The 24847-nt window shown below is 34.7% G+C and overlaps 1 protein-coding gene across 2 annotated transcripts; it reads left to right on the top strand.

The window, feature by feature from the left end:
* Positions 1-8918: 8918 nt before the first annotated feature.
* On the top strand, positions 8919-14336 carry LOC131635081 (SAC3 family protein C-like). 2 transcript variants are annotated; one of them, XM_058905682.1, is made up of 9 exons: positions 8919-9209; positions 11782-11882; positions 12040-12261; positions 12671-12892; positions 13010-13095; positions 13246-13342; positions 13502-13594; positions 13714-13871; positions 14021-14336. In XM_058905682.1, coding segments are annotated over exons 1-9 (1209 nt in total). In that variant the 5' UTR covers positions 8919-8980; the 3' UTR covers positions 14022-14336. The 2 variants fall into 2 exon arrangements, with proteins under 2 accessions (XP_058761665.1, XP_058761664.1); XM_058905681.1 differs by lacking the exon at positions 14021-14336 and having other exon boundaries at positions 13714-13948.
* Positions 14337-24847: the final 10511 nt, after the last annotated feature.

The following is a 24847-nucleotide window of genomic DNA, read 5'->3' as shown; positions in this document are numbered from 1 at the left end:
ATTATTTCTAATATAATTCTACGACTAAACCAACTTAAATACCGACTTAGCAACTTAAATCACCGTAACACAATATCAGCCAATAAATCACGAATAAATAATTAAATATTTAATTTAATAGTTAATCCAATATAATAATATTATTTCTAATATTATTCCTCCTATTAAACCGACTAGTTACTCGACTATCAACTTAACAGTTCCAATCAACATATTAATCCAATTACGTCTCTTAGAATAATACCGATAACTCTCAACTTCGACTAATTCCAACAAATAAATCCTTAATTAATTTAATTAAATAATTAATTAAATTCGTAGCGTTACAACTCTCCCCCACTTAGGATATTTTCTTCCTCGAAAATCTATCCGACACAACCACCCTCAACTTTGCTTCCAACTCTCTGATCCTCAGTTGCATTTGGCAACACTCCGACCTTTTACTTTTCCGATACTACAGCAACTCAACATGGTTTTAAATCCAATACACACATACTAATTATTTCAACATAATTACAACGACGACTACTTCCAAATCTTGGATGAGATATTCATATACTTCCATGAATTCCCAATTGTCATAAAACATAACTACAACTTTACCATCTTTTAATAACACATTCTCCAAAATCGTTTAAAACACATAACAACATTACAACCACATATTGTACATGGGTCCAACTAATTCTAACAAGATAACTCATCTTCTTCACTTCCAACTAATTCAATATACCAATCCATCGATTTCTACTTATATTGACATAGTGCTCCATAAATTCTTGTCTGAATCAACACAACCGAGTACCTCATCTTTTTTCAACCAAAATCGTACTTTAATAAACCAACTTAAAATTTCACTTTCTTTTAGTAATCACAACTCAACTTTCAAATATTCTACGCGCTCTTCTTCTGATTTTATAACAGCTCAAAACAAATGCAACAAACACCAGTTCCAACTCATCGAAACAAATATGGAAGATACGTTTCATACTCCATACATACACCTTAAGGCATACTAGCCACTTGCTTCATCATAAACAACGACTCAAGTTATTCAGAACTTGACTGTGATTCTCCATACTACTCATCAATCCAATCGCAACCTCATGCTATCATTCTTAAATTCAACTAATATGCTTATATGCGAATCTGCATCGACAAATCAAACAATACTCAAGCGCTCGGCTTGACTTCAACCAATTCAACGTACATACTATACTAGTTGGCATGACACATTTATCCATCAATTATGATTCCGTCTACTATTAACAATAGATTAAGGGTGATCAGTTCCTCAATTTGTCAATAGACAGCCAGCAACCATAACAGTGGCATAAATCATCATTACCCAACGAAAATAGTGTACTTCAACTTGTGCCCAAAGTCCGTAAGCATAATGCTCCGCCAACTCTCTAAGTCTTACCAGCGTCTTCTTAGTCTCCTTAATTCCGACTTTGTCAACGATACAAAATGTTCAAAATCCATTACACATTCTCCTACTCACGCTCATAGCACAACCCAATTATTAAATACCTTTCCAACATCGAAATCGCCACTACCTCAAGTACAATTCAAATCGGTTCGTTTCAATTACAACTTTCATCCAAGTTAAAATTTTAACAACACTAATCAAACATTCGTCTTTCTCTCCATGCTACCATCACATAACAGCGTCACTTTAATCATCCCCATTCGACGTAAATTGCATCTCTATGTATCCTCCGATACCTTTACATTCTTACAAATACCAACATTTTATTCCTTATCAATATTTCGCACTTGGCTTCATCTTTCTCAATTTTCAGCAATAGTCGCTCAACTACGAACACATTTTTCTCTTCCAATACAGACCTCCCAAACACAAAATCATATTCCAAAATGAAGAGAATTTCGTGTAGATTTCAGAACTTTAAGAATTGCTCAAATCCGATTTGCGAGTAAAAAGTTATCATTCTTGCAATGGGAGTGGTCCAGAATTCCCATATGCAGAATTTTCCAAAAACCAACATCATACCCAAATATTAAAATGCACTTTTCTCCCTCTTTACAAACTTCCTGAAGACAAATCCTATATGAAAACTGTAGAGAATTTCGTAAGCTTTCCAAAAAGTCAAGAATCGCTTTAATCGGAATCATGAGTAAAAAGTTATGCCTCTTTTTATAGCAGCTGCTCCAAAATTACAAAAATCAGAATTTGAGATTGAAGAACATAAGTTCCATCTCTCTTTCTCTTGCTTCCAAAATCCACCAACCATTATTGCTTTTCATCCAACTACGAAAATCACCTGACTTTAATCCAACTATACATCAAGACATACCATATACCGCATTAATCCATCAACTTGTCATTCCCTTTGAAAGATCCTCATTCACAATTATCTTTAATTTACCGTCCATAATTTACACACATCTTCAACTCGACCGATCATAATCATGAGTCCATACTCTCGCCGGTTCGCAACAACATCACTTCGACAACATTTTCACTCTTGCAATCAACATCACCTTGAACCAACTTCTACATACCAATAACACGTCCGGGAGCAAGCTTCTCCCCCACTTATTCCAAACCAACTTCTGCAGACAACGACTAGGAACTAACAAACAAGTACCGACAGTGTTTCACACACATGTCGAGTACTAAGAGACAAACAACATTAGATAACATTGGTCGGACAGACCGACCTGCTCTGATTTCACTAATGTGACACCCATCTAAACCCCACGAATATTCATGTAATATTAAGAATTTAAATCAGAGTAATTCATAAAAATGGTGCAACATTTTTTCATAAAACTTCTTAATAAAAACATCCTGCTCCGTAACACGGGTTCTCAAAATTTATACTTCAACGTCTCAAAGAAATAATTTATTCAAAAACATCTTTATCAAAATACTTCAATTTAAAATGTATCGTCAACTTCATAATTCAGAAATCTTGTTTAAATCATTTTTAAAACAAGGTAAAACACTTCAAATACATCATCATCAACATATAATTTAATTGAAACGATCCCCAACGACCCGATGTTACATCTATCAGAGCAAGACCCTCTTCACTGCGGAATCATAACTAGACTTCACCAAGAACTATCTCAAACTTCCACTGCTATTCTTGAGTACCTGCCCATTTCCCATGGTAGGGGAAATATCAGTATAAAGGGTGAGAAATCACAATCATTATAAAAAGTGTAAGGAATAAATATAGTAGGACAACAGTATACTCATATAACCCACTTATCAATACACATATCAACATTTACAACATGATCACTAGAATCAACCTAATCAACATAACCAACTTCAACTATAAAATCATCATAAACACCTTCATCAACTTCAACAAATATACACAACATATTCAACTTCTTCAACATCAACATAATCATATAAGCAACTTCATCAACATAAACCACATAAACAACTTAATCGACTTAATCAACATAAAACAACTTAATCAACTTAATCAACATGAACAACTTAATCAACATGAACGACTTAATCACTTCAACAAACCCAAACAACATAAACATCATAAATAATGCGGCACAACATGCGACTCAACTATGCATATGCATGTGGTACAATCGGAGTAAAACTCCCAACTTAAACATATGCCATATTATCGAGGCATTTTCAACTTAATCATATGCCATCAAGGCCAACTTACTCGGATGCCATCAAGGCCAACTTAAACAATGCAATGTATGCGACATTAAGAATGACATACAATCAACAATATCAACAACAACAAATGCAACTCAGAAAAATATAATCAACATTTCAACTTTGTCTATTTAAGCCTCAAACCAAAACTTGCCCATAATTAGGACAAACCAACATATTCAACGTACGAGAAAATCCACACATTCCTAAAACTTAAGTAAAATTACGCATGAAAAGTCATAACGAATTACCAAAAATTATGCTATTGGTTTTGAAAATAGTTTTACATGATAGAAAATAACTTTGGCTTTCCAACGGTCCAAACAACGTGTCAAACAGACACCCGAGTCAAAAGTTACGAGTTTTCTAATTTTCGGAAAGCGCAAACACCGACATCATACACTGACACTACAAAACCTCATTACAAACCAATTAAATTTATTTCCAGAACATGAAACTATTTTTATAAGAAAATACACATTATTAGCTTCCTAGCGCTTCGAACGGGGACTCAAATGGACTTACGAATCAAAAGATATGAATTTTTGAAGTTTTCCCCAAAACCAGATTTTTGCCGAGGAACGGCTACGGGTTTTAAGCATCATTCCATTAAAATCCAACCAATTATATTATTTTTCATGAAACAAACACATATTCATTCATACCTAACATATAGTAGTGAATTGGAACCCTAAAACATGAATTTTAACACATTGATTTTGATCCCAAATCTGAAACCCCAACATACCAAATCCATATAACTCAATCCAACACTCCCTAAATCATACCAAATCAAATTTCTCCATTGAACCAATTTCATACCCAGATTATACAACAATCCAAACAAGATTATAACATCAATTATGACCAATTTTCACAAATTAACTCAAAACAACAAACAACCAAAATCTAACCACAAAACCCACAAGTATCTAAACCTTATACCAATTATAATAATCAAGATAACTCCCCTTACCTTAGATTGATGAGCTTTTTCCTCTTCCTCAATGGGTTCCTCCCTTCTTCTTTCCCTAGCCTCTTCTCCCTTTTGCTCTCACTTTCACGTATGATTAAAACTCCCGTCTCATTCTCTAAATTTTTTCTTTATAAAGTCCCTCATTATGGATTACCTCTTTTACCCTCACTTACTCTTCTACAATTGGCTATTTTGCCCTTATTATCTCTAACACCAATAATACTCCATTCTACTAATTAAAAATAATTAGAAATAATTATCTTAATTATCTAAAATCATTTAAATAATCCTCATGATTATTTCACTTCACTCTACCCCACAACACGTCACCTCAAGACATCATATTCATCTAAACATCACAGAATTTCACCAATAATTCACGATTAACACAATAACTAAACCCACTAAATAAATAGTCTTATATAATTATAATATTATTAATAATATTATTTCTACAACTTAATTAATTAATATTCTCCGAAAATTAATATTATTTCTAATATTAATTTCTCCCGACTAAATCGACTTTACCCGCTTATCAACTTATCAACTCAAACAATAAATTCAACAATTATTCGGAAAATACTTAATAATATTTCAATTATATTATTTCTAATATAATTCTACGACTAAACCAACTTAAATACCGACTTAGCAACTTAAACCACCTTAACACAATATCAGCCAATAAATCACGAATAAATAATTAAATATTTAATTCAATATATAGTCCAATATAATAATATTATTTATAATATTATTCCTCCGATTAAACCGACTAGTTACTCGACTATCAACTTAACTGTTCCAATCAACATATTAATCCAATTACGTCTCTTAGAATAATTCCGACAACTCTCAACTTTGACTAATTCCAACAAATAAATCCTTAATTAATTTAATTAAATAATTAATTAAATTCGGGGCGTTACAGGGAACCGTACCTAGGCCTCTTGACGGGGAATCATCAAATTATAGGAGCCGTCTAACATAGGGTTATTCATCATAGGGGCATGTCTCCCCTGCTCATGTAGACCAAAGGGAAGCTCCTACTTCACATGATGGTGTCCCTTCTAAATTATCAAGCATGCAATCAATTTCCATATGGTGTCAATCAATTGACACAATCCAATTATCTAAAAAATCCCAATTTTCACAGTATTGTTCGTATTCTTCATCCCCTACTTCTCATCCCTCAAACTAGTCTCAATTATAACCATTCAAACTCTCAAAATCATAATCTGACATGACTATAACATCATTTAATCTCAGAACATAAAAAATATATGTTTCCATCATGAATTGATCCATTATAATTATACCATAAACTCTCAAATTTCAACATAACTTCATCATATAATCATCGATTCATGAGAAACACAATAACACAACAATACAGCTAATTATCATATAAATTCATGGGAAAAAATTATAATCATTCATTCATCATACACATCATGAAACAATATAGAAACACAAACCCTGTTGGAGGTTAAGGACTCCTTATTCTACCTTTCATGCATTATACCCGTTTATGAAGAAACTTTTCCTCCTTACCTGGTTCCCATAGCAGCAATTAATACAATTATAGTTTTAATTATCTTCTCCCTTCCAAAGCCCTAGCTCTCCCTTCCAAGGTTCTTGTTCTGTATTCCCTTCTTTTTCAAGTACTGACAAAACCCTCTAACTCTGATAACTCCTCTTTTTATAATAACCAAAATCTCTAATTTGGTTTTCTCTCTCTATCCTCACTTATTCCCAAAATCCCTACTTTGCCATTTTCCTTTAATTTCTATTTTATTTTAATTATTTAATCTAATAATCAAATATTCTACCAAATACCCCTATTTTCTCATTTTAATTAAATAAATCAAATAATCTACTACTACTATTATTTAATTATTAAAATAATTCTAAATAATTCCAAATTATTCTAACCAACTTCTATTCTCTCTCTCACACCCTAGCTATATCTACCACATCTAGCCAAGTCCCTAAATAGTGATAAATACTTTGCCTCTACAATAGTAAAAGTCTTGTCGGCAAAAATGGTGCAGCCTATCAATAACAACATATAGGCTATAACATGACAGTCAAATCTACTATCACCCCGCTGACGCATAAATACATCCTTTAACCAATCCACTCTATAATAAGCACCATTACAATTAGATACCTCTTCAACTTCCATCTTCAAGGGAACACCCAACAGATCAATAACAAGAGTAATAGCATCAATATCAGTGAAACCTCGTGCAGGGTCCTATAACTCACCCCTACACGGTAAATGAAGAAAACAAGAAACATTGTCTAATGTGATGGTCATCTCGCCAAATGACATATGAAAGGATGATGTTTATGGATACCATCTCTCTATAAATGTTGATACTAAATTTTGATCTATCCTCGACAAACCGGTTCTCTGGAGAGAGGATAGATCAGAGTCAGACAACCAACTTTCTATCAAAGGCGTGAGACTCTGTGGAACTCATCCTATCAACTTGCTACCATGTGCAATAATCTTTAATTCTTTCTTCGAATGTCTCTCCTAAAAATAATTTATAGTATAAGTTATAAAATATAGGTAATTAAAATTAAAAATAATTCAACATGAAATGATAGAGATTAACTTACCTCGTTGTACCATAAATGGCGAGCAACATGATCATGGTACCTTACTAGAAAAGACGTATCGTACGACCCCCCAAAAACTACGACTTCTATGGACTAGGCTCAAGTGCGACTATCTGATGTTCCTCTCCATCCATCGCCTGTCAAGGTTGTCGTCTTTCACCTCTTCTTGAATAATTTGCCCATTCAAGCCTCTTCTATGCGCCATTAAAAGTAACAATGAGAACCAGATAACCTTGGGTCAAGTTCTCCGGTAGAAAATATTAAGAACCGGATAACATGGTTCCAAGTTATCCGATTAGCAATAATGTGAACCGGATATCCACATGCCAAGTTATTCGGTGTGTAAATTTTTTTCGGAAATAAACCGGGAAACTAACTTGTAAGATTTTCGATGAGTTGAGAGAGTGAAGCAAATATCTTTATCTCGCGTTCTCCGGTGGGTTATTGAATCAGATATCTTGGGTTTTTGTTCTCCGGTTTGCAATTGCTCTCGCCTTCTTTAAAATGAAATATAAAAAAAATAATTTTCTTAAGGTTTTGGTATTTTTACATGAGTACTTTGGTCCAAACTCATAATTTGTAGGAAAAGAGAGATAAATGACAGGAGGTATAATTATTCTCTACAAAAATTAAAAATATACTTATTAATTTTATAATTAAAAAATATAAATTAATTTTTTAATCTTTTTATTATATTATTAAATGTAAGAATAATTATTTAAAATTAATAATTTTTTTATAAATTTATTATTAATATCATTTTTCTTAGTATCCTAAATTTAATGAGTTCTTTAGTCCGTCTATTTCTTTTTAAATGTCAAAAATAAATTGTTGAAGTTTAAAAGTCAAATTTAATATAATAATTACTCTTACTTATTTATGAGTTTAAAAGATATTAATTGACCGTGTAAAATAATTTTACACTTTCATTCAATAAAAAATTAACCGTCTAGTTACTATAAAATATGCACGTAATTTGGCAGAATATATGCCGTTTATTGATTCATTGTGCATCTTCTATTTTTTTTTTTATTTATATTCCCCCAGTCTCATAATAAGTGTCTCATTTGCATTTTTTTCTTGTCTCAAATTAATTGTCCATTTACAATTCCAATGCATCAATCATTATTATGTTTCCACTATTATACTCCTATTTATTAACTTTCACGTTATTCAACTACTATTAATAGGGGTATTCTAGTAAATGACATTAACTTTTTTACTAAAACCAATACATCCAATCATTTTCTTAAAAACTGCGCATTGCTTAAATAGGACATTTATTATGAAACGGAGGGAGTAATAAACAAAAGCAAAATGAATTAAATGATGAATTTAAGGTAATGTACTGACAATATAAACTAACTTACACATACAACCAATCAAAATTTATATTTATTATGTCATATTAATTTTTTAAATTAAAATTATATTTTAATTGAATACATAGTTGTGATTGGTTGATAATGCATATTTTTTTCTTTTAAATGATATATAATTCAAATGTTATAAAAATTAACTAAATTCATTAGTTATCTTTATTTATATTTATAAGTCTAAAAAAACCATATAAAAAAAGAAAGTAAGTGAGTATAATAATTGAATCTCATCTAATCTAATAAACAAAATAAAATAAACTAAAAAAACCCCAAAATATAAGAAAAAAACACTGTTGTAACAATGGTGAAGAAAGAAGTGAGGTGATGGAGGGTGGGAATGGGAACCGTCGCTCTTCTTTTTCCCAACCACCGCGCCACCAATTCCCTTTCACTGCAACCAATCAATCCAAAGTTTCAAACTTTTCTCAACGGGTGACTCCTCCTCCAACCACTGGTAGTAATAGTAACGCCTCTACCTCAGATTTCAACGAGGATTCACAAGGATCTTCCAATTTTGGGGGTTTACTTGGAACTTGTTCTTATATGTGCCCAGGTAAAAATTTAATTAATTAGTGATTTACAATAACAAATTGAATTCTTTTTAGTTGTTAGTAGGATTGTTATTATCATTGCCAGATGCTAGCATAGCTGCAATGTTGGATTTTATATGATAAAGTTTTGTTTTTTATGTAATTTATTGTTCTGTATGATGAGAATGCTTTTAGTTTTATGTATGTGTGTGTATATGAAGGGAATTTCATAAGGGGATGGAGTTTTCATTGAATGGTTTTGCTTTTTACTTTTGAGTGCTAAAGCTTCTTTGTCTTTTTATTTTACTTTATCTAAAAATCGGGTTTCCTCTGCGTGCAATTGTAGAGGCAAATTCCTCGAGCTTTGTAGGACTATAATAGGCGGCAAACTCTCCCTAAGAGATTTAACACTGCTGCATGCCCAAGGCTAGATTTGAACACAGGACCTCTTTGTCTTTTGAATTTGAATAATCTACATTGAAGTTAGTAAGAGGTTAAATTATTAATTAAGTAGACGATAAAAAAAGAAAGTGACGCGAATGAAATGCTCTTGAGCACCGAGAAGCTATGAAGCACGGACACCTCTAGGAGTAGGAGTGTCCAGGTGTTCGACAATTATATGACACTCGTACGACACGTGTCGTAAAAGTCAGACAAGTGTCCCAAAACATATAGTTTTTTTATTTGCTTTGACCCTTGTATGACACCCGAGTATTGACCATAAAATTGGTCAATGTCCTAGACTCTATCACCACATCCCTATAACATTGTCTTTGTGAGCTCTAGTTGCTTTTTGAGCAAGGGATCTCTAAGTTCATGGTAACTTGGAGGCTTCAAGTGTTTCCCATAATTTCCAACAGCTTCAATCATCAACTTAAAGAAGCTTTTAGATTTCACAACGTTAAAAGACAAACAATTCCAATAGAAGAAACGAACAATTTATTGATAAGTTAACTCCGTTACATTTTCCACACAAGAATCTTTGATTGATGTTCATATTCTAGCAAGTGACAACATCTTCTTATGATATACCTCTGGATTTTGAAACATAAGTACATCCATCGGGCCTTTAGCATTACTCTGGCCCTGACAGCAGCAGTTGAAGGCCTTTTTCCTGACCGAATATTGATATTTCCTGCACAACATCATCATCCTCCTTGTTGCTATTAACCTCAGCCATGCAACTTAACTCTTATGTAGTATTTTGTTTAATGTCAATCGGCATTTTCCTTCAAAATATTACTTCTCCCCTTATCCCCAACTGATGCTTCTTAGCTCGTGTGATTCCTCCTGCTGAATGGTGTTCACAAACAGTTGTTTTCTTGCTCTAGTCTTTATAAGAGTTCCACTGCCAACCAATATCCTTTGTTGCTGGAAGTTGCTGTTACCCTTGCAGAAGATGATGATGCCATGGTTATTAAAAGAGTAACACAAACAGATCAGAGGAGAATGAAGGGGAGAACTGTGGAAAACGGGAAGGCAGGGGAGAGCGGCGATGAAACAGATGAAAGAGGCGAAGAACAATGGTGATTTGCAAAGTAGAGTGGAAAATGGGAAGGAGATGAAAAGGCAGAAGACAACTGAAAAACACATTGGAACTTAATGAAGCCAACACCTAGACTTTAATATTAGATTCTAAAAAGGTTGAAAAGACAAATATACCCTTAAAAATTATTTGCATTTACAAATTTGTCCCCAATTTGAGAATAGCGGCCACAAAACCGCTACAGTACTACTATTGCGCCGCCACGACACCTCTATTTGCGACCGCTATGATGACTACCGTCGATAGCGCCATGGAGACTAATAGCATTACGGTGAGGTGTCGTTTTGCCATGCTACGCCGCTAAAGCGCGCTATTGGCAACCTAGACTTACTCAGGAAGAAATAATATATTGGAGGGAAAAATGATTGAATAACACCTAAGATGGTTTGGTTATGCGAGGAGAAGACCAATCGCCCTAGTAAAAAGAGTTATTCAAGTCGATGTTAGCCTAATAGTTAAAAGGTAGGAAGACGAAAACTCCAAGAGAAAATATTTAAAAGGGCAAAAATTTGAGTTGCTTATTTGTAGATTTGGTTTTAAGAAAAATAGAGGTGTCATTTCATTTGTGCGGTTAATTCCATTTAATGAAAAAAGGCTTTCCTTGCTGTCATCTATCTTAGCTTTGTTGAATCATTCTAACACCTAAACATTTTTGCCTGCTGCATGTTAAATCTTGAGACACTATCAATTGCTATTATTTTTCTTCATAAGTTCATACACAATACTACTCCGTACTAGTTTATAAGCAAAAATTCAATATTTCACACTTATTAAGAAAAATTTAAATTTGTGTCTTTTTTGGAATATGTTTTATACTAAGATGTAAAAACAATTTTGATTGGTTGTTGTTTATGGAAAAAATGATAGAGAAACCAAATTAAATGCAATTTGCACTTAATTTTATCTTGAAAAAGATGAATTTTTAAGAATAAAATAATTAAATGAAATAAAGATGATGTCTTTTGCTTATAATTTGTAACAAGAAAAATGAGTGTTTATTGGAAAATGAGTGTTTTTCCTATGTTGAAATGTTTTCATTGTGTCTACAGAAAGAGAGAGGATCCAGCGTGAGAAACTTCGAGATTTGGCAGTTTTTGAGAGGCTAAATGGCAATCCTGGAAAATCATCTCCAGCTCTTGCTGTCAAGAAGGTAGGATAAAATTCGAACTCCTGTGTTATCTTGTTTTACCTTATAAAGTGTGCTTCTGTCTAGTTTAGCAAGGATGTATTCTCAAGCAACATGCTGAATTCACTTTTAAGCTAGTTTTATCCTAGATGGTTGTATCGTATGACATTTCACTTATCAGTTTTGCAGAACTATATCTATCAAAGAAGTTCAAGCATCTGATATGCGACCTCTTCCTGTATTAGAAGATACTTTAAATTATCTATTGGGCTTGCTGGATTCTAAGGAGCATCCGTTCGAAGTAGTTCATGACTTCATCTTTGATAGAACAAGGTCTATACGTCAAGATCTTACAATGCAAAGTATTGTAAACAAGAGAGCTATCTTCATGTACGAGGGAATGGTATAATTTTCTCTATCAAATGTCTTTGATTTATCTGCTTTCTTCTTTTCATCGTCTATCAATTCAACTTTTCTCTTACGACTTTGTTAGGGTACGGGATTTAAGTTTCATTTCTGATGCTTGATTTGCAAATACCAGTTTTAAGTAAATTTTGAGGTGTATTTGTCTCATCCTACAGCGTCCTGTTAATAGATTTAGGATAGGCTCTAATTCTAAATCGTAGGATGAAAATCTGAATGTTATTTCACACTTCGTACAATATACAGACAAAGGTGGACTGCAGTGGTCATACAGTGCAGCACACCTATCAAATCATGAACCTAACATTTTTGTTAAGCATTATTTTCTCTCGCAGTATTTCAAGCATGTAATTCAGATAATAAGTTTAGCAGTATATTTAATCACGCAGGTGAAATTTCATGTTATATCACATCGCAAGCTCTGGTGTTCTGCGGGTGATCCAAACATCGCATCCATGCATCATCTCAACATGGAACAGCTCACAAAGACATTATCTTCTTTATTCAATCTGTATGAAGCAAATCGAAATTCAAATGATTTACATGAGAATGAAGCAGAGTTCCATTCATTCTACGTGCTTCTTAATCTTGGTTCTCACAACAAACCAATGGTTAATACTTAATCCCCACATTATTGATTAGTTATTTTTTTCTCTCTCTCTTTTGTTAATTAATTCCAGCCTTGTTACCTCTTAAGGTTACATAACGTAGCTGTTTCTGGTTCACAGGGAGAACCTCTTTCTTTATGGTTTAGTCATGTATCAACTCCAATATTGAAGTCAAAAGAAATGCGTTTTGCTAGGAGAATCGTGCGGTAGCCTTTCTCCTAATATTAAATTTGTTTACTTTATCAGTCAAATTAAATGATTTTTCCGTTTGTTTTCCCATTAGTCTATATCTCACTTCTCTATAATAAAAAGGTGAATGCATGCCAATTACCGATATTCTTTTTTTCTCTTTTCAGCTCGTTCCGAATGGGTAATTATATGGATTTCTTCCGAACTGTAGCAGCTGATGCATCATATCTACAGTACTGCATAATGGAGCCTTATATCAATGAAGTAATTACTTTTACCAAAGATTGCATTCTTTTCCTAATATTCCGTCTCTCCATTTTTTTAGTTATTTATTTTATGTCGAACTTGTCGCAAGCATGCATCTATTTCAGAACTTCTATCTCTATATGCAATGATAATGGTTTTCCTTGTGTATACTTGTAGATTCGTTCACTGGCTTTATCTTACATAAATTTCGGTGGCTACAAACTTCATCCATATCCTCTGTTCGTCCTCTCAAAACACCTGATGATAGAGGTATGAAGTCTGTTTTCTGCCACCTCGTCTTCGGAAACACCTAAACATGTGATCACTGTTGCAGTGTAGATTATTATTATATGCATTTTATCCATGAATGCTATTTTCAACCATGACAGGAATCGGATTTGGAATCGTTTTGTCATTCTTGCGGTCTTGAGACATGTATAGATGAATCTGGAAATAAGTTACTTCAAACAAAGCAAACTACCTTCAGTCCCCCTAAAGGTGGGATCCAGAAATATAGCTTCTTGGGCTTGCAAGATTATGAAAGGTACTCCCTCTGGCCTTAATTATAAGCAAATATTCTCTTTTTAGGTTCATTGAGTAATGAATGTAACTGGTCTACATAAAAGACCAGATACATTCATTACTCAATGAACCTAAAAAAAGAATATTTGCTTATAATTCAGGCCGGAGGGAGTAGTTTTTGTAACATCAGTTCAGATGTACGCCTCCCGCGCAATACTAGGAGATTGGAACAAAAATGGTCAAAGAATTGTTGCAGCAGCTTTCATCACTTTTCCGAAGTATGGAAATGACTGTATGCATAGACCAATTATATAAATCCTTTGGAATCTCTATGGGATATTTGTACTATAAACTGATCTTGTTGCATATTTGTACTTGTAAGTGTACATTTGATTTTATATTTAGAATGTTGTTAATGTATAGGTGTTTATTAGAAAACAGACTATAAATATCCAGTCTGCATAATAACAGTAGCAATATTATTAGAGTATCTCTAATAATACAACTTATTTTTGAATTTTTTTTTAATCTATAAAATTATATTATTTTGAAGAAACTCGTCTAACCATAACTCCAATGATTCAACTCATATTGAATTCACAAATTTAACTCATATATTAATGTTTTATGTTAATTAAGATATTAATTTAAATTATTTAAATAAATTAATATAAAATTAAATTAAACTAATTTTTTTATAATAAAAATTAAAGTTAATCTAAAATATACGACATATAAAATTAAAAGATGAAAATTTTGAAATAAGAAGATACAAATTTGACTAAAATATATCATCAAATAAAATAATGAAGTGAAATTGTGAGAAAAAAAATCTTAAAGCTAAACATAAAGTGATGAAATTGTGAAAGAGAATAAAAAATATAAAACTAAATAAAATAATGAGAAAAAAGTTAAATGTGAGATTTTCAAATAAAAGAATTTATACACAAATGAATCGTTAAAGAAAGAAAAAATAAAACAATTGAAGCATCTAGAAATAAGTTATTAAATTTATTACTATTTTAACCAATAGTACCGTTACTCATAAAGCATATTCCAAATTTTCAACTTGAGAGCCAACGTTTCAAAAAGTTACCGTTATACTGTCCTTATAAATAAAGAAAGACGATCTCTCAAACACCCTAATGGCTGCCGCTCCCATTTTTTTTGACTGAGCATACAGACTTCCACCGTGATTGAAGTGATTGGATCTCCCAGAGTTGGTAGAGTTACTGTTATGAATCAACTTCTTCCAGTTAGTTTCTTTTTTATTCACTAATAATACTTTTTAATTTCTTTTATTTTATACTTTTTATTATTTATGTATTTATACAACTTCTGTGCTGAATTGGCTCATCATGAACTTATGGGTATTCAGGTAAATAGTGTCTCTAAAGTATAAATGTTGCGGGTGTCTACAATGGGTTTGATTTTTGGGGTAAAAAAATGAACATTGTATAATTGTGATGATGTACTCTATAGGCATAATATAGACCATGAAAACTTCTTTTTTTTCTTCTCTCGGTTGATTGCGTCTAGTTAATTTTGCAGGTTACAGATGTTGATAACCATAGGTTTGGCTGCTAGAAGAAACAAAAGCTAATGTTTTATGGAAAGGAAAGGCATCATTTAATAAGGTACACGCATGATTAGAGGTGTCATTATAGACCACCCGGCCCATATGAGCCGATCTATATGGGCATCGGGTTTTATAGGATCGGGTCTAAAATACACATATTTAAATGGACTATAGTTTTACTACCTAGGTTCAACTTTGTCTGGTTGTGGCTACCCGAACCTAAACGGACTTCGACCCTAAACGGCCTATTTTTTTTAAGTAACCATGCAATAGCAATTTGCATCAAGATTTTAGGATTTTTAAATAATGCTTTCTAAATAAATATTTGTCATATCCATAATTAATTTAACTCAAATATACACCACAAATTATCCAATGAAGCGCAAAAAATTAAAAAAACTTGTTTTAAGTTATAAATATTCATGATAACACAAAATAAATTTTTTCATTCTAAGATAACACAATATTCATGAACACAAAATAAGTTTCTTCCTTTCATCACAAAATAACTTTGTTTCTTCCAAAATAACACAAAGTCAATTAGTCCTAACTCGACTCACAACGTCACTTAAGTTTTTTTCAACGACATTCACACGTTCATTACCTTGATTAGGGATGGCAATGGGTAGGGTTTGGGCAGGGTACTATAGTACCCGTCCCCATACCCGCAGTTTAAAAAAATCCACGTACCCGAGCCTAAACCCGCGTGGGTATCAATATTCATGCCCGTACCCATACCCTGTGGGTACCACAATGCCCATACCCGTACCCATTTACCCGCATTTATAGTAAAATTAAATCGTTTAATTACAAAATATCATATAATTTAAGTCTTTTTAACAATATTAAAAAAATTATGTATGTTATTGTTGAGTTAAGAAACAAATAAACACTTTTATTAAAATGTGTAATGATTTGATAGCGATATATTTTTAAAAAAATTTAGAATCATGCATTTTTATATAATAATATAAATGACATTATAGAAATATGTAGTGTGGGTATGGGGCGGGTTGGGTAGTAAGGTACTCGTACCCGCACCCATACCCACATATTTTAATGGGTAATTACCCGTGCCCGTGCCCATATCCATTTTTATGGGTATTAACCCTACCCGATATGGGGTTTTTTGTGGGTACCCACTGGGGATGGGCCAAATTGCCATCCCTAACCTTGATTAATGTTAATGTCATTATCAAATTCTACAAAAATAAGAAAAGTAGTCATTAAAAAACATATAACCAAGTTCTTAACATGCATAATATGAAACACTATGATAATTGATAATGCTAAAAGCATATAACCAAGTTTATAACATGCATAACATGCAACACTATAATAATTGATAATACTAAAAGCATACAACCAAGTTTATAACATGCAATGCATAATATGCAACATTATGATAATTGATAATACTAACCAAGTTTATAACATGCAATGCATAATATGCAACCCTTGATGATTGATAATACTAAAATCCCTTGATGATTGATGATACTAAAAGCATATAACCAAGTTTATAACATGCAATGCATAACATGCAACACTATAATAATTGATAATACTAAAAGCATACAACCAAGTTTATAACATGCAATGCATAATATGCAACACTATGATAATTGATAATACTAACCAAGTTTATAACATGCAATGCATAATATGCAACCCTTGATAATTGATAATACTAAAAGCATATAACCAAGTTTATAACATGCAATGCATAATATGCAACACTATGATAATTGATAATAATACTAAAAGCATATAACCAAGTTTATAACATGCAATGCATAATATGCATAATTGATAATACTAAAAGCATATAACCAAGTTTATAACATGTAATGCATAATACACAACACTATGATAATTGATAATACTAAAAGCATATAACCAAGTCTATAACATGCAATGCATAATATGCAACACTATGATAATTGATAATACTAAAAGCATATAACCAAGTTTATAACATGCAATGCATAATATGATACACTTGATAATACTAAAAGCATATAACCAAGTTTATGACATGCAATGCATAATAATGCAACAAGATGATACACTTGATAATACTAAAAACATATAACCAAGTTTATAACATGCAATGCATAATAATGCAACAATACACTTGAGTAAAGTTAACAAGTTTACCTTCAAAACCATATACCAACTTCCTGTGTGATCGCGACTTAGTATGTCTATAGATTCGTGATTGCAAGTGCACAGTCGTATCGCGTAGCTTTAAAAGTTATCGAATCCAAAGGACCAAAAATCAATCTACCGTTATCTAATGTTACGGTATAAATCTAAGGCAAATAATACTCGGTTGACAAATAGAGGGGGCGAAGTAATTAAAAAGAACCTAAAATTAATTATAAGCAAACACCGGTATGTAATTCATCTAGGGGTTCGATAATTTATTGGCACTGTTTTAAATGTCACAAAACTTCTTTCAGTGAAAACTATCAGTTTAAAATATTTTGTCTCAAACTCTCGTGTTTATTGATTTTGACTATATAATTAGACCTAGATGATTGCTCTCGCTGTATCATTTAAATCTCCAAAAATACTTTTTGAAAACAAATAGAGTTCAATTAATCTTAAAGCGCTTTCGCTGTAATCAAAATTAACGTTTCATTCTTACTGTCCAGTTAAAATCTCAAACTCTCGTTCCTATTAATTTCACCCCTCTATATTGCTTTTTTCTCTCTCGTAGTAAAACAGTTTTAATATTAATAATAAGAATCGAAGCAGAAAAGAGAATTGATAATAAAGTAAATTGTGCCAATTCGTTACCGAATCCCTTCGGTTTAAGATTACATCCCGGAATTAAAGTGTTTATCCAGACATGATATTCATAACAACTTCAGAATAATAAATAGCATACATAAATTCAAAATATTATCGATATAAAATTTAAACTACAAAAGGGTTGGGACTTACACCAGGGATGCCCAAGTGTTTTTTTGAAAAGGTTTTGAAGAAAACCCTAATTTTGATTTGTATTCAAAGGTTTAAATCAAATTGATCGTGGTATATAAAGAAAGTCGTATATACAAAAAGTGACCTAATTTTATACAAAAGAGTGGGGCTTACACCTTAAGGGATGCCCATGGTGATTTTGAATTCCCCACACAGTCTTAGGATACCACTTTTATGATTCATATTTGAAACAAAACCCTAAACACAAACTCATTTGTCTTAGGCAGGACAAAGAGAAAATACGTTTAAAAGCAAAGCCCTATAAAACATCTCTCTGCTTTGGGCTAGGCAGGAGGTCAAAATAACAGCGAGGTGATTACTTTGAGCGGTGAACAACATTTGGAACTTCGAAAATAACAGCGAGGGGATTACTTTGAGTGGTGAACAACATTTGGAACTTCGACAGCTTTCCAGTAGCAACGAACTACTCTGTGTATTATAAATTCTGGCAGACTTTTCTCGGAATCATCTTCAGTGATGACATTGACCGTTGGTCGAGCAGGATTTGAAGGTCCTGGTTTGTCAACCTTGTACTTTGTAGTGTTGAGGCAATCTTCTTCTGCTTCTTGAAGAACATAAGATGAGGCATATGTAATTTTAAGAGGCACATGCTCTGGATCTTTTAGGATGTAATTTCCAATCTTCGGGATGAAGAGACTCATTGTCAGAGACACTTTCCAAGTCAATTATGGGGCCATCTTCCCCATCATCTCCGAAAATGGCGTTTATGTGAGACTAAAAGACTTCAGGGTTATCAACTTTGATAGATGTGTTGAAGCATCTTCAGTAATCTTAGGTTGCTGTGAAAGTTAAGAGAGCTTGTAGGCCTCTTCTGGTTGACTGTTATATTCAAAAGGATCTCCCCATCTAATTGGTTGGATGTCTTCGATCGAAATCTTTGAACTTTCGGGCGCAGTATAATTATTTCACCATATAACCAAACATGCCACTTGGTTGTCCCAAGGTGTCCTAGACTTCTGCATGAATAGGCGGGATTTTTTCTTTAGCAATTGGTTTGAGGGCCTTTGGGTTTCTCCGAAGGAGGATAGAATGGTGTATATGGTTCTTCCTGAGATAGGTATCCCGAATCATTGAGATAACATTTCCATTCTTCTTCCGAATCGGAGAGACTTTCTTCGGTGTTTTCTTCGATAAGGACATTAACCTCTTGAGGAATCGGGTTAAGGAACCCTCCATCCACTAAGGAATCCTTCTTGGTGAAATTCGAGAACACCGGTGAAAATATGAGTCCTGCTCTGGTTTCATTGTTGGTAGGGATCACAACTTGCCCTCAACCGGTGGTAGTGTCATCTTTTACTACCTTTACTGCCTCTTTGTAAGAAGAGATTGGTGCTTTCTTTTTGGAAGATTCGTCTTCTAAAGAGAGACTTTGGAACTGCGTTCCTTCCACATTATCAGCACTAATGAAAGAGAAAGCGGATAAGTGGCTTACCATCAAGGCTTGCTCTCCACTTATTGTTACCAACTTTCCATTTGTCACAAATTTTAGCTTTTGATGGAGCGTAGACGTTAGTGCCCTTGCTTCATGAATCCATGGTCGTCCCAACAGACAACTATAAGAAGCATGAATGTCCATGACCTGGAAGGTGATTTGAAATGTATGTGGACCAATTGTCATGGGAAGGTTAACTTCGCCAATAACAGATTTTTGCGATCCATCAAATGCTTTGACTACTACACCACTGAACTTCACAGACATTCCTTGGTAAGATAAACAAGGAAGAGTCGTCTTTGGCATTACATTCAAGGAAGATCTGGTGTCTACCAGCACATTAGACAAGGAGTCTGACTGATAGTTGATAGAAATGTGTAGAGCGAGATTGTGATTTCTACCCTCCTCGGGGAGTTCTTCATCACAAAAGCTCAAATTGTTGCAAGCTGTTATTTTGGCTATTATCCCATCAAAATGGTCAATAGTTACATCGTGGTCTATGAAATCTTGATTCAAAACTCTCATCAGGGCCTCCCTATGGGCATCAGAGTTTAAGAGCAAGGAAAGTATTGGGATCTTTGAAGGAGTCTGCATAAGCTGATCCACAATTTTGTATTCACTCTTTTTGATAAGTTTCAGAATTTCATCAAAGTCAGGATTGACATTGGTTCCACTGGATTGGCCAACATCAGTGTTTGGATTATGATAGGATTTCCCACAGAATTCCCCACTGTTGTATCAACAGGGTTTTGCCTGGTTGCAGGAGCAACGAGCTGCTTTGGAGGTAGTGGAGTGTACACACGTCCACTTCTTGTTACTCGACTCACATCGGCGATATTTACGACAGATGGAAGAGTAGGTATGAGAACTTCTTGTCTATTCTTAATCATTGTTGCGTTGTAGTTGTAAGGAACTGCTCTGTCAGAGTCATAAGGAACAGGTCTGGGTAGACTAATGATCAAAGGAATGACAGGAACCCTTGGTTTGTTGTAGGTAACCTCTATGCGCTCAAGCATGTTGAAATGAGGAACGATGATGTTAACTTCAGGCGTTACCGAGTTCATATCTGAGACTAAATGCTCATCTAGCAATACTTGAAGATCTTTTCTCACAAACAAACATCCATGGGGATCTATGCAACATATTCTACAGGAACCATAGTGATGTCGGCGAAAGTCTCGCATTTGACAGAGAGTGGCGTGCATTTGCACCAAATCCGCTCTTGATAAGTTTATGTCAAAGATTCGGTATTGGCCAGGACATCCATATACCATGTTTACAGCATGCCCTCCATGATTGGGCAGCGGATTTGCTTGCACATTTGGATTCAAATTTTTAAAAGAGAGGAGGTTTGATCTAACCAACCTTTGAACTTCAGATTTCAAAGCTATGCAATGCTCGAGATCATGGTCGGGTGCTCCTTGATGATAAGGGCATGAGACCTCAGCTCTGTACCACCATGGTAGTTTATCAGGTACTGGTGGTGGTGCTTTATTTCGAACAAGACCTCTTTCAATCAAAGCAGGATACAACTCTGTGTAGGTCATTGGAATCGGATCGAACTGTAAAGCTCTTGGCACACGATTCTGACTGTTATTAAACTGTTGAGCCTGTTGTCGAGGCTGTTCGTGTTGAAACTGCGGGGTAAATCCCGGGTTCGGTGATGCATTAACAGCTGGTGCGATAGCAGCAATCTGTCGTTGATGATTGACATTTCCACTTGGTTTCCCTTGGGATACCATGCCAACACTTGTTCTTTCTTCTTTGGGAAACCACTGCCAAACTTTTTGGTTCCACTCGAAGATCCAACTTCCTTAGTTAGACGTCCGATTCAGACTCCTTCTTCTAGACGCAATCATGCGTTCATAATAAAATGGGCCAAGAGTGTTTAAGAAGATCTTTGTCATCTCTTTCTCTTTTAACGGTGGATTAATCTGGGCAGCAGTTTCCCTCCATCGTTGGGCATATTCCTTAAAAGCTTCATGGTCTTTTTGAGCCATAGCTCGGAGCTGGTCTCTGTATGGAGCCATATCCGAGTTGTATTTATATTGTCGGACAAAGGACTCGCCTAGGTCGTTGAAAGTTCGAATGTTGGTGCTATCCAATCCTGTGTACCACTTCAGTGCGGCACTAGTCAAACTGTCTTGAAAATAGTGGATGAGCAACTGATGATTATATGCATAGGTGGACATTTTCCTAGCATACATCACGAGATGGCTTTGTGGACAAGAACTACCTTTGTACTTCTCAAAGTCAGGGACCTTGAATTTAGCTGGTATTTGCACACTTGGAACTAAACATAACTCCTAGGCATTCTTCCCGAACAAGTCTTTCCCACGAATAGCCTTGATTTCTAGTTGTATCTTGTTAAACTGCTCTTGGAGATCTTCCATGCGGTTACGATGATTTGTGCTATCAGCTTGATCATGATAAATCTCGTTGTCCCCGTAGGGAAACAATGTGAACCACATGAGTTGCAACTGACCATAATGGATTGAGAAACCGACATAGTGACTTGAGAAAAGGTTACCCCCTGATGTGGAGTGAACTATGAACTTTGTGCAGTAGGTGTTTCAGTTGTGGTTGCTTGAACCCCAGAAACATTATGGCGAAAACCTTTACCGAAGTTGAAAGGCTACTCCAACTTTTCTGGCATGGAGAAAAATGGAACGCTGAATGCAACTGTAGAGACTGGAGTAGTGATTTCAGATATCACTGTTGCTTGACTGTTGGGTGGTGGCTGCTGATTCTGTGCAGCCACTAAGGAGTTAACCAGAGTAGTGAGACTTTCCAACCTTTCTTGGAGGTTGGCCAGTGTACCACGAAGCTCAATATTCTCTTGTTCAAAGCTTTCCATTACTCTTCTTTTATTTGCACGAGTATTGTATCTGTGATCTGATTGCGAGCGCGGTCGAGAAACTTTGAGACGCGACGGCTTGACAATCTAATGGAGGAAAATCCAAAAGATAAGACTCTAGATAATAGACTCGAAATGTGAAATGTTGCATGCAAAACGCATTTGGTTCTTCATCCGATGAGGATGCTTAGGATTGTTTAGCTTTTCTTTATCATTTGCTTTTGTAGGAGCTACGCTCCAATATTGTAACATTTTCCCAGCATTTTAATATAATAACAGTTTGTGTTCAAATGTTTGCAAGAAAATAATCTTTAAAATATTTGGAAAAATCATAATCTTTTTGCATGCATCATTTCACATTTCGAGTCTGTTACCTAGAGTCTTATCTTTTGGATTTTCCTCCATTAGATTGTCAAGTTGTCGCGTCTCAAAGTTTCTCGACCGCGCTCGCAATCAAATAACAGATACAATACTCGTGCAAACAAAAGAAGAGTAATGGAAAGCTTTGAATAAGAGAATATCGAGCTTCGTGGTACACTGGCCACCCTCCAAGAAAGGTTGGAAAGTCTCACTACTCTGGTTGACTCCTTAGTGGACGCGTAGAATCAGCAGCCACCACCCAACAGTCAAGCAATAGTGATATTTGAAATCACTACTCCAGTCTCTACAGTTGCATATAGCGTTCCATTTTTCTCCATGCCAGAAAGTTGGGGCACGCCTTTCAACTTCGGTAAAGGTTTTCGCATTAATGTTTCTGGGGTTCAAGCAACCACAACTGAAACACCTGCTGCACAAAGTTTAGAGTTCACTCCACATCAGGGGGTAACCTTTTCTCAAGTCACTATGTCGGTTTCTCAATCCATTATGACAGTTGCAACTCCTGTGGTTCACACTGTTCCTTACGGGGACAACGAGATTTATCATGATCAAGGGTATAACACAAATCATCGTAACCGCATGGAAGATCTCCAAGAGCAGTTTAACAAGATATAACTAGAAGTCAAAGCTATTCGTGGGAAAGACTTGTTCGGGAAGAATGCCCAGGAGTTATGTTTAGTTTCTAGTGTGCAAATACCAGCTAAATTCAAGGTCCCTAACTTTGAGAAGTACAAAGATAGTTCTTGTCCACAAAGCCATCTCGTGATGTATGCTAGGAAAATATCCACCTATGCATATGATCATCAGTTGCTCATCCACTATTTTCAAGACAGTTTGACTAGTGCCGCACTGAAGTGGTACACAGGATTGGATAGCACCAACATTCGAACTTTCAACGACCTAGGTGAGGCCTTTGTCAGAAAATATAAATACAACTCGGATATGGCTCCAGACAGAGACCAGGTCCGAGCTATGGCTCAAAAAGACCATGAAGCTTTTAAGGAATATGCCCAACGATGGAGGGAAACTGCTGCCTAGATTAATCCACCGTTAAAAGAGAAAGAGATGACAAAGCTCTTCTTAAACACTCTTGGCCCATTTTATTATGAACGCATGATTGCTAGTGCTCCAAATGATTTCACCGAAATGGTAAACATGGGGATGCGTTTAGAAGAAGGAGTCTGAATCGGACGTCTAACTAAGGAAGTTGGATCTTCGAGTGGAACCAAAAAGTTTGGCAGTGGTTTCCTAAAGAAGAAAGAATAAAGTGTTGTGTCATACCCTAATTTTTGACCCCCCTGAGATGACATATCTTCAGGATTTTTCATCAGGATAAGACAAGTACCCAGAGCAGTCATTTCTCCACCTGGTACCTAATCGAGGATGCTCAAAGACAAGAAAGCTCAGGCAAAGGATCAATCAATACAAAGATTAGCCTCTAATACAATCATGGAGCTCAAAAACTTCACTTTTCTCATCTATGATTGATTAGACATCCAGTCATCTGAGTACAGGCTTACTCAGGTCACCAGACTAGGGTTTTGAGCCTATCAAGGACTAAAATCAGGGATCACATTTGGGAAACCCTAAAAAGCCCCAGAGGGTCATTCAAAGACATCAATCTTCTTCAAATAACTCATATTACAAGATCTACTGGACATCACACTTCAATTCCAAATCTACAGTCATTATTTTCACATGGTCGACAAATTAGGGTTTTGACCTAATTCACCAAGATGGTTG

This window comes from Vicia villosa, unplaced genomic scaffold (genome assembly GCF_029867415.1).
Source record: "Vicia villosa cultivar HV-30 ecotype Madison, WI unplaced genomic scaffold, Vvil1.0 ctg.001420F_1_1, whole genome shotgun sequence".
In the NCBI taxonomy this organism is placed as follows: domain Eukaryota; kingdom Viridiplantae; phylum Streptophyta; class Magnoliopsida; order Fabales; family Fabaceae; genus Vicia; species Vicia villosa.
This window is presented reverse-complemented; position numbering and strand designations above follow the sequence as displayed.

Excerpts from the sequence above, each read along its gene's own strand:
- LOC131635081 (XM_058905681.1), top strand. The coding sequence starts at position 8,981 with ATGGAGGGTGGGAATGGGAACCGTCGCTCTTCTTTTTCCCAACCACCG. Across the intron at positions 11,883-12,039 it reads CAGCTCTTGCTGTCAAGAAG|TTTTGCAGAACTATATCTAT; the intron begins GTAGGATAAAAT and ends TTCACTTATCAG. Across the intron at positions 12,262-12,670 it reads TCTTCATGTACGAGGGAATG|GTGAAATTTCATGTTATATC; the intron begins GTATAATTTTCT and ends TTAATCACGCAG.